Source organism: Panicum hallii, chromosome 9 (genome assembly GCF_002211085.1).
Source record: "Panicum hallii strain FIL2 chromosome 9, PHallii_v3.1, whole genome shotgun sequence".
Lineage (NCBI taxonomy): Eukaryota > Viridiplantae > Streptophyta > Magnoliopsida > Poales > Poaceae > Panicum > Panicum hallii.
In genome coordinates this window covers 72,987,661-72,998,769 of record NC_038050.1, presented here as the reverse complement: position 1 = coordinate 72,998,769, position 11,109 = coordinate 72,987,661, and the positions used below count along the sequence as shown (strand labels likewise).

The following is an 11,109-nucleotide window of genomic DNA, read 5'->3' as shown; positions in this document are numbered from 1 at the left end:
GCGAACCCCAGGGTTTTCCTGCTCACGAGCTAAACCTCCACTGCTCACGCGTGTGTGCTGTAGAAACACTGTCGGCACACCCGCGTAGCCTCCTGCAGGATCGCCGCGTCCGGTCGCATCTCCTGCACACTGTTCCTGTACTACTCCCCCACCACTGGTCCTCAACTAGCTCGCGCGTGGCCTATTGCCTTGCACGCGCACACGCCTGCGGAATCGAGCCGAGCCGGCTACTGGCAAAACACTTCCGCTCGCACTCGCGAACGCGCCGGTTCGATTCCGCTCGGACCTCCAGGTTCTGCAACTCTGTCGCCCTTTTCACCTGCTGTGACGCCATCAGGGCCAGCTTACCATCGCCGCCAGTCTTGCGCTGCATATCAAGCCCGCGCCGCTGTTTCCGCCTCGACCGCCTCGTGCTGCTGCTCCTCTGCTCTCTTGCGCGTGCCTCTGCTGCACGCACGTCCACTCCTCGCTACTCCTCTTCCTCCTCATCTGCTGGACCCGCGTCGCCCCGGCCTTGTCGTGCCGCACCTGCACACCGTTGCCCTGCACACCGTCGCAACATCCGCTCGACGGCGTCTTGCACCCTTGACGCCTCGCCCAGCAGTAGAACCTTCGCGTTCTTCGGTACCGTGCGCATTGACATTTCGTCGAACACCTTAGATGCGTCCTCGATACGGCCACCGCGTTCCCGCATCTCGCGCATGACCCCAAGAGTCGCCTAGACGCGGCCGCGCTGCTCCTCCGGGCTCACCATGCCCGGCCACCCCGCGCCGTTCCAGTGCTGCCTGTACGCCTAGCTCTCAGCACCGCACCTGCACACGCTGCTGCTCCACTCCTGCACTGATGGCCCTGCTCCAACGCCTCAGCTCCTGCGCATCCACTCTTCCTGTGCCGCCTGCCAGTCGCCCAGTGCTCGCGCGCCACCCGAGCTGCTCCTGCTCCGGCCACGAGCCGCCGCTGCGCGCCGCGCGTATCCAGCCGTGCCTCCAGCGAGCGCTCCGCCCACCTACGCGCCGAGCCGCCTAGCGCCTCCCGAGCCTGCGCGCGTGCTCCCGCCGTCCGCGCCACGCGCCCGCGCGCTCCCGTTCCAGCGCTGCGCCGCGCGTCTGCCTCAGCGCCGCGTCTATGCGCCCGCGCCTGCCTGCACGCGCGCCCAGCCGAGCCGCCCCCGCGCGCCCAGCTCCCGCGGCCCGAGTCACCGCACTCCGCTCCTGGGCCCGCCAGCCCGCTCGGCGCCTGGCCGCTGCCGCTCGCCCACCGGCCGAGCCGCGCGTTGCGCCCGAGCCGAGCCGTTGCCGTTCGCCTGGAGCCGCCAGCTCGCATTGCTGCCGCAGCTGCGCGCCGCCGCCCCGGCTTCCGCACCAGCGCCCGCGAGCCAGCGCCGCCTGCAGCAGCACCCCCACGCCGCCCTGCCTGCTGCGGCCTAGAGGAGAGAGGGAGGGGAAAAACCAGGTGGGGATAGGAATGGAGCCAGGAAGAGGTATGCTGACGGTGGGGAAAAGGATAAAGGCGCCAGCGAGAAGAGAATAGAGGAGAAGGAGAATTAGAACTTCCCAAGGACTTGTGCGTAATTTAGAAAACTGCAGGGACTTTTCTGTAACACATAAATTTATCATTAATTTAAAATCCTAATGAAGAAATGCCCAAAACGAAAGTTGGAGAGTTTTTCAAACTCTACAACATTGCTTTAGGGCCCAAGTTCAAAAACTCAAAACTTATATTTTTGCACGTGAATCTTTGAACAAAAGTCGGATTTGAATTGCTTTTGTCCTAAAGAATGAAACTTTATAAAATTCAGGACCTAAATGCAAGCATTTATAACACGTCGTGATGACGGGATAGACTCGTCATAATGATTGGATAGACATGTCATGATGACTTGCACTTTTACACTTTAGTCCTGAGTAAATTTGAAAGTTACTTTTGTAAATCAAACATTTGCATAAAAAGACTTGTACTTTTATAAAATTACATAAACACCCTTATTTTCACCACTTTACCCAAAAAAATTTTTACACACTTCAACATACACATTTCAAATGAAACTTTCAAATAAACATACATTTTTACAAGGGATAACATAAGAAAAACATGTTTACCAAAACCACCTTTCACTTATTTTGAAATTACCCTAATCCAAATACTTTTTGCAAAAACAACCCTAGGTTTTTCTGTAATTACAAAATACCCCTTTTTACTTGCACTTTAAATTTTCAAAAGCTTCACATAAACACACATAAGATTTATACAAACAAACACATATTTCACACTAACAAAATATTTGCCTAGCATTACAAGTACACGAACTGTCACACCCGGCCATTGTTCAAGCGCCTTCCGCGGCCACCACGGAAGCAGCGGCCATGACGACCACTTCGGCCATGGCGTCCTCCAGGACGATGACCATGGCGTCTGAAGAAGTGGCTATTCCTGGTGCGGAAGTAGAGGCCCCGGGGCGGTGTGCAGTCCATTGCCAGCGATCACCAAGCGGAAGGATAAGAAATCCATCGTCCATTGCAAAGAGTGTAAGTCAATAGGGTCCATTCTACCTAGGGAAGGAGGGTGAGGCCCGTCGGCCTCTATACATTGCCTTGCGTCGGTAGAGAGCAAAGTGTTTGATAATATATTGTAGAGTAAAAGTGAAAGAGAGAATGAATAGAGTGAATTGTTGTATTCTATTGATGAGGGCCACTGTTTATATACATGCCCAAGGGACCAAATGGCTGAAGGGACGCATCCTTCGGGTTGACCCTTTCGTGATTAGTAAGCTACTTAATGATATTATTCATCGTTAACTAACTAATTAATTAATTATAGAAATCGATCACTAATCTGTTTTCTTCATAACAGTACAGTTGCGTTGCGTGCAGTGCCATTGCGTGATGGGTGAAAGAAATTGGAGTGACAGTCAACTCTTTGGAGTCTTGATGGACGCTGTTTACGTTACAGCTGTCCAAAGGAAGTTTGGCATCCCTTTGGCTTAACGACTCGATCGTCGCATGAAAAAAGTTGTCCCTGTGCTGGATCATTCACGCGCTTCTACGCCACCGGGAAGACTTGCATGCACATATCCCATGGCGTAGATAAAATTTTTTTCACTGTCCTTCCATCGTCGGGGATCGGAGCGCCCGGACGTCCGTCGTGTGGGGCTAGCATCGGACTGTAGCTTAGTGAAAATTCCAACCGCAACGTGCGTAAATATTGCATATAATATTAAACTTTTTTGCAATATTTAAAAGTAACATATGCAACATCAAATCAAAAAATAACGCATGTAACATAAAAAGTTAACCTTTATAATATCAAAAAATACATTTACGAAAAACTTCTTAGCCATCCGTTGATGATGAAAAACCCACCATAATATCGACGTCATGTTACATGCAATATTCAAACTTGTGTTGATAAAAATTCTCCATCGGTCAAATCATCAGAACAACATCCACAAATCAAATATGCGACATCTTCAGAGCAACAATTGCAACATCACCAAAAAAAAAGAGATAGACTCGTGACCAAAAACTTATTGCAACATCATAAATTACCACTTGCGACATTTCAAACAATTTGACGTAACATCACAAAATCACAACCGCAACATGGTAAAATCCCGTTTGCAACATGTTGGTTAATTGAAAAAAGCCTAAAAGCACAGTTGCAACATCACGAAATGGCAAGTGCAACATTAAAAAATCACGATTGAAACATAATCTGTCAATGGCTCAACTTTTCTTTTTCCTTCTTCCTTTCTCTCTTCTCCCTCCCTCCTCTCCCCATTCTCCTCCTACACCGACGGCATAGGACCGGGATGGGGGTGCGACGATACGGGGATGAGCGGGCGACAGCCTTTATGCAGTGCTGCCGCGCATTGCCGGGCGCGGGCACGGGCGGGCGGCAGCGCTGCGCGGCGGGGGAAGGAACGGGCGGCGGCCTTCATGCGGTGCTGCAGCACATTGCCGGGCATGGCCGGGCGGGCATCGGCGCTACGCGGCCGGGGAAGGAACGGACGGCGGAGCGTGCCGCGAGCACAGGCACGGGCTGGAGGTTCAGCGGTGGCGCAAAATGATTCCTCGCGAGCGGATAAGAACGGCGCGGCAACGAGTGGACGAGAAGCCTCTCAGCGGGGCGTCCGATATTTCGAGTGTCCATCCGGAAGTAAGGGTGTGTTCGTTTCCTAGGGTCTAAAGTTTAGAGGTGTCACATCAAAAAGAATCTTGTCATTTAGAAATATTAAATAAAGTCTAATTACAAAACTAATTGCAGAACCCCAGGGCTAATTCGCGAGACGAATCTAATGAGGTATATTAATCCATGATTAGCGGATGATTACTATAGCATCACTGTGGCAAATTATGGATTAATTAGGCTCATTAAATTTGTCTCGCGAATTAGCATCCATCTGTGCAAAATGTTTTATAAACAGATTTTATTTAATACCTCTAAATAGCAAGATTCTCTTTGATGTGACGGGTCTAAACTTTAGAGGGGAGAAAACGAACACACCCTAAGATCCATAGCATTACCATTCTGATCTGCCGAAAAAAAGACAGTATGAGCTCTAGTGTTGTCAGTATTCTGCACTGCCGAAAATAAACATGTTGCTGAACAAGGCAATCATCTCGCATTCATTTCTGATTCTGAATTCTGAATACTACTTAGGCAGCAGTAGCAGAAGGCGCAGCCAAACCTGCCCGTCCGGACTCCGGAAAGCCCACAACGATATCCCTTCTCCTCTATGACAGCCGGTCCCATCGAGATCACGGACCCACCTGTCAAGGACCATTGTGCGGCTAGGCTACCCGCGGAAACCCAAGGTGAGAAGGATGGCCGGTGGGTGCATGCGGTCACCGGGTCCCCTGGCCCTGGGGGAAGTCGCTGTGACAAATATAATCGGGCAGTGATGGCTGGCTGGTGACCGAGGGCGACTCCTTGGGCCTTACCTGCATGCAGCACACGCCACGCCAGCCGCGCCCGAGCCCTTGGAAGAAGCCGCCCGCCCCGCCGTCGTATCGTATACCCCCCGATCTGCATATCTTGGGGACTACTGGTAGTAGCAGTTTCAGTGTTCTGTTTCGCGAGCCCACCCAGGACGACTCCACCGATTCCTTCCTTGTTCCTCGCCCTCATACCGTAACTACTAGCCCGCGCTCCCGGGCGCGCGCGCGTGCGGCCATTGACCGGATCCTTCTTTCATTCTCCTTGGAGAGGGATAGAGAGGGAAAGAGGAGGAGGCGCCAGCGCCATGACCGGAGCGGAGGAGCAGGGGAGGACGCTCTTCGGCGTGCGCCTCACGGACCGGCCCAGGTGGCAGCAGTTCTTGATCTGCGCCTCGGGCTTCTTCTTCGGCTACCTCGTCAATGGCGTCTGCGAGGTGAGCTCTCCTCGTCCTCCTCCTTTCAGTACCGAGAATCCGTGGTGCGCCGCCATGATTTTTTAGGGAGATTGCTGTAGAGACGGCGGAATTGTGTGACAGTACAATCGCATCATTTTCCTCCTCGTATTCGTCATCGTGGACTTTTATATAGTGCGCTTGCTTGCTCAGCATGGGTTTCTGAACGAAACTTCCGCGAGCACGGAGTACTTTTCATTGCCTGCACAAAATTTCTTTCTGCTCCCGATTATTCTCCCATCTTTTATTTGGTGGCTGATCTTTCTGGTCTTCTCGTGCGCCAGGAATACGTCTACAACAGGCTTCAGTTCAGGTGGGCTTTTGTGACTGCAGTACCCGCGCTGCGTATCTTTCTCCGTACCACCTGCAGATGATCGCTCTTGTTGCGTTTCTGAAAAACAAAAAAAAAACAATAATACTCTGTGCTGCAGCTATGGGTGGTACTTCACGTTCGTGCAGGGGTTCGTGTACCTGGCCCTGATACGCCTGCAGGGATTCACGATGAAGCAGATGGTGAATCCCTGGCGGACGTACGTGCGCCTCTCGGCCGTGCTCATGGGCTCCAATGGCCTCACCAAGGGCTCCCTCGCATTCCTCAACTACCCTGCACAGATCATGTTCAAGTCAACCAAGGTACTACTGTACAATCTTCTTGTTTTCACCGTTACCCATGCACTGGAAAGTGTGCGGGAATACTGTTAAGGAAAATGGAACATTGTCCAATGCCTTTAGCTGGCAATTGGAGTAGCAAACATTCCTCAGGCTCACATACAATTCCTTTTTTCATAAAAAAATTATAGTTCTTGATGTTTCAGTGCGGTCTGAAAACACCGTACACTACTGTGTCCCTGAAACATTCTACGCAAAAAAAAGGAGAGGGGGGGGGGGGGGGGCGCTGCATCTTATGTACCTAGAAAAGTACAACATGGGAGGTTAACCTGTTTGCCTCTGTATTCAGGTTCTACCAGTGATGATAATGGGGGCCTTTATCCCCGGCTTGAGACGCAAATACCCATTCCAAGAGTATGTATCAGCCGTGATGCTTGTCATCGGCCTCATACTCTTCACGCTCGCGGATGCGCAGACATCGCCTAATTTTAGCATGGTTGGCGTGGCCATGGTGTCTGGGGCGCTCGTCATGGATGCCTTCCTTGGCAACCTGCAAGAAGCAATCTTCAAGATGAACCCAGACACGACCCAGGTACACCGACTGCATAACTCGATGTTGTTTCTACTGTCATAGCATGCAGTACTGACAGTGAGACATTCGGTGCAATTAGATGGAGATGCTCTTCTGCTCCACTGTTGTTGGCCTTCCATTCCTAGCGCTGCCAATGGTGTTAACTGGGGAGCTCATGACGGCATGGACTTCATGTTCCCAGGTGAGTGAATGCTAGTAGCTCAATTTAGCCGTCACTCGAGCTAATTTCAGAATGTGCATAGCCCAGGCGACAGGAAAAGAATCAACTACTGCATGCTCTTTTGTAGTAGTATCTTTCAGAAATCCCACCTTTACAGCTATTTGTGGAGAATAATCTATCCGAACTTCTGAACACGGAATCCCCTCATCCTCTTTCTAGTGACCAGAACTGATTGTCAGGAAAAGAATCAGACCCACTCAAAAAGTGTTGCTAGCTAACTTGTTCTTGGTTGTTGCTTCTGATCCCATTTTTTCTGAAGAAGATTGGATCGACAGAGCCGGGCTGACCTTGTGTTCCTTGAAACGCATGCATTGCAGCACCTGTACGTGTACGCGGTGCTGGTGTTCGAGGCGATGGCCACGTTCGTCGGCCAGGTCTCCGTGCTCTCCCTCATCGCACTTTTCGGCGCCGCAACCACCGCCATGGTCAGTCAGCGAGCGCTTCGCCTCATCTCCAAGCAACGTACTCACAACGATGCAACGATGCATGCACAGCACACCTCAAAACTGTGTCAAATTCTGCAGGTGACGACGGCGAGGAAAGCGGTGACGCTGCTGCTGTCCTACCTGATCTTCACCAAGCCCCTGACGGAGCAGCACGTCACGGGGCTCCTCCTGATTACCATGGGTATCGTGCTCAAGCTCCTGCCGGAGAACCAGGAAGGCGGTCCGCGCCGGCAGGCGAAGAAGGTGGAGCGCTCTTACGACGACGACAAGAAGCGGGTGATCAGAGAATTAGAGGAGGAAAAAACTGCCTTGGTATAGTGCGACACTGACCCAAGCAAAACAAGGCCGGCTCGACGAACAACAATGCCAAAAGAAAGCCAGCCCTAAGAAGGATAGGATACAAAAAGGATAACAGGAATCGATAGTCTCTTTCTCCCTCCCGCTTTTCTCGTGTAATGTGCAAATACAAACTACTTTTTTCGCCCAAAAAATCAGGCTTATCTTGTAGGGATAGGAGACTGAACAGACGCGATTTCTCGTATTGCGCATATAACTGCTAGTATGTAACATCATCGCTGAGCCTGTTGTAGTTGATGCAATGGCTGGCATCTTCCATCTTCTTCTCTAGTTCTGAACTTGAATAGGGGAGACCATTCTATCAGAAGAATCCTACGTACTATCAGATCCATGGTATGACAGTAGGAACAAAGAGATGCAGATTTCTATCGATATCGGTCGATTAAAATTTGAGCTCATCCTATCCTTAGTTTCTCAGCATTGGGTACTACATGCGAGCCACTGGTCACCAGACTTGGGAGTTGGGAGTCTCGCTGAAGAACACCTCCTCTGCTTCGCCCATGGTCTGCTTGCGTCGCCCGCCGGAGGGCCCCCGCGTTCCGGCAGTCGCAGAGCACGCGCACCACGAACGAAGGGAATGAACCAGGCACGGGCCCACACGCATATGCTCGCTGTCTAGCTCCGGGCTCCGGCCATGGCATCACGAAGCTGGCCGTTCAGCATAGGCTGCGTAGGAGCCCGGCCGGGAACGCGCGGCGTCGATGGCGGCGCTCTTCCTGTCGGCCGCGCGGCTTCTCGCCTCGCCACGGCGACGCGCGCTGGCAGCCCGCACGCCAGCACCCACCGTCCCTGGCTCTCTGCCGCGACGGAGCGCCTGCAGCGATGCAAATACGAAGAGGGCAAGGATCTCGGCAAGCCATGTGCGGAGGGCGCCGCCGTCGTGCCGTGCCGGCCGCGTGCGCCGGCGTCCCGGCCCGGCCACTCTGCCAGCGTCCGGGCTGGACGGTATTTCATTTACCGTCCAGGCTGGACTGATTTTGAGCCGTACGATGGCATATGTGCGGATGAGATCGGACTGGCGGGCTGGAGGCGGAGCGTTTGTTTGGGCCGCGCCGAGTGAAGCCCATTAGCTCGCTGAGGCCCGTAGCCTCGTCGTGTGCAGCGTTGACTCAGCGGGCGGTCGTTCTATTAGTCTGTCGTCTGTATTGGTGAATATTCAGATTGAAAACTAGCTGAATATTCAGATTTGAGAGTGAAAGTATTGTGCGTGCAACGCTGACAATACCGTTGCTGCTTCCATTCCCAGATTATACCGCAGTTCGTACCTCTATCTAGTTTGTTTAAACCTACCTTTAGCGTTTCTACCTGGTCTTAATTTCCTTTTCCTGTTCCTCTGAAACTAATTTGGAGCTGGAAGTTGGAACCTCTCTCTCTACGCCGAAAATATGCTAGGGTGACCTCAAGTTTGGCTGGCCCATCTGGATCATCGAGCCCACACCTGCTAAATACTCCATTCGCTCTGCACCAATGCATTACGGTACGGGCTGCGCCGTAGGCGCTAGCTGCGGCCGTGGTACAATGGCTCGTACTCTAGGTGTGTGATCAGTGGTGGTGACTTGACCAGGGCGGCGGCAGCAGCAGCAGCAGCTACCATGTCCGTGCTCTGCCGATGGATCGAGCTGCCTGCAAGGACGACATGATGGCAAGGCACTGCACCACGGCGACGCGGCCTGACGCCCGTGCGCGGGAACGAGGGAGAGCTCCGTCCTCCGATCCGAGTAATGGCTGCCACCTACCTGACGTGAACCAGGCCAGCGACGTACGTGCGTGCAGCCGCCACCGAGTCCAGGGCTCCAGGCCTGCAGGCCAGGGAAAAGGTTCCGAAGCCAAGCCGAAGCGGACACGGAGGCGGCCGGAGAAGCTTTCGCGCCTTGTTGCTTCGTCACGGATCCACGGCACGGGGATAGACGGAAGCTTTACGCTGCCGCGACCCTGTGGCATGCGAGCCCTGCGCGCCCCGGTTTTACTCCTCCTCCTCCTCCGCTTTTATGGGCGTCACATGCCGCAGTCGCCGCTTTTGATGCAACAGTGGTGGCTCCCGGTGGTGGTGCGCGGGAGAGCATCACGCCGCTGCAGGGCGCAGCGCCCCCGCGCACGCCGATCGCCGGGGCGCATTCATTTCCTCGTTGCCCCGGCACGGCGCCCCGTGCGCGGACGGCGAGGAACCATAACAAACCGATCGGATGGCGCGACATCGTGAGTGGCATCGAAAGCGGAAAGAAAGCTCCGTCGTCTCTCTCTCTCTCCATCGGCGGCTGCTGCCTCGATCTCGATCGGGCCTTGGTGCCGTCGCCGTCGCCAAAGCGGGCCTCGTCTTTTCCCCCCTGTCCCGCCCTCCTCTTTGTATTTTTTTTTTTGCCCTCGAGGCCGCTCCACGCGTATAAAGCTCGCAAGGGCCATTCGAGACCACAGCGGCGTCGTTGCTCCTCGCCAAAACATTTGTGTTCGTGCTGTGTCGATCCATGGAACCGGACCTCACCAACAATCAATATATGGAGTGGAGGCCATTGTTTTCTTGGCTGGGAAGACCTCTGCCGGTTATTCTATGCTGCTGAGCATCCACATGTTTGTGGTGGCCCGCCCGGGTTGTTAAATTCCTCTCCCCCTTGGGGCTTAGGCTTTCCTTATCTTCCCGCCGGTGTCCATTTCAATCTAAGCCCATTTCAGCTTCCAAAACACAACTATACGAAAACAAGGGGTTACCTACCAGTACCAGCAAACTTGTTGGCATATGGATAAAACTAAGGAGGAGGGCGGCGCTCTTGCGTGTGCACTGTATATTGTAGACAAGTTTAAGGATCTCTGCGTGGTACTAATAGATAGTATGAGCAGCTATTGGGTTCAACAGCACCTCAACTACTTCAGTTATTTTTTCTATTGGAACACCATTATCCAACTGGAACATACGAAAAAAGAAGTTCACAATCGTTGAACCAAAACATGGACCTATAAACAAATTCCAGCACTTAAAAACACCATCGTGGATGTGTGGAGCTTGATCTATGAGTTTGAAAAATCGAGCATCAACATATTTAATGGTTAATATAAAACAAATTACCGATAATAAAAGATAATGGTAAAAGTAAGCAACTACAACAACCTTTTTGAGAAATTTGTTGTTAATCATAAAATTCAATTAAAAACTAGAGTGGATAAAGTTTTATACGACCGTTATACCTGTTCTTTATTTAAGAACAGTTGCTACCATCCTACCTTTATGGTTCATATTACAATACATCTAACGTAGTATTCGGATATTTTGAAGATTTTATAAAAATTGATATAGAACTAGACGTCATAGATGGCCCCATTTATTTAAACCCTAAGGCAGCCCAACAAAAACCAGATCATCACCAGTAAAAAACAGCGAAGGCAATGAAAGCCACGAGGGTTGGGTTGGGCAGCAGCGAGGAAAGCTGCAGTCAAAGAGCACATAAAAGCCAAAGCCACCAGGGCAGGGCAGCAGGCAGGCAGCAATAGAAGCGAGCAGCAGCGG

General features: G+C 52.2%; 1 protein-coding gene across 1 annotated transcript; it reads left to right on the top strand.

Moving 5' to 3' along the window:
* Window positions 1-5,032: 5,032 nt before the first annotated feature.
* LOC112876278 (UDP-galactose/UDP-glucose transporter 2-like) lies at window positions 5,033-7,883 on the top strand. The gene is made up of 7 exons (XM_025940353.1): window positions 5,033-5,371; window positions 5,674-5,702; window positions 5,821-6,022; window positions 6,348-6,590; window positions 6,670-6,771; window positions 7,128-7,235; window positions 7,335-7,883. The coding sequence occupies exons 1-7, from the start codon at window positions 5,243-5,245 to the stop codon at window positions 7,572-7,574; spliced, it is 1,053 nt and encodes a 350-aa protein (XP_025796138.1). The 5' UTR covers window positions 5,033-5,242; the 3' UTR covers window positions 7,575-7,883.
* The last annotated feature ends 3,226 nt before the right edge of the window (window positions 7,884-11,109 follow it).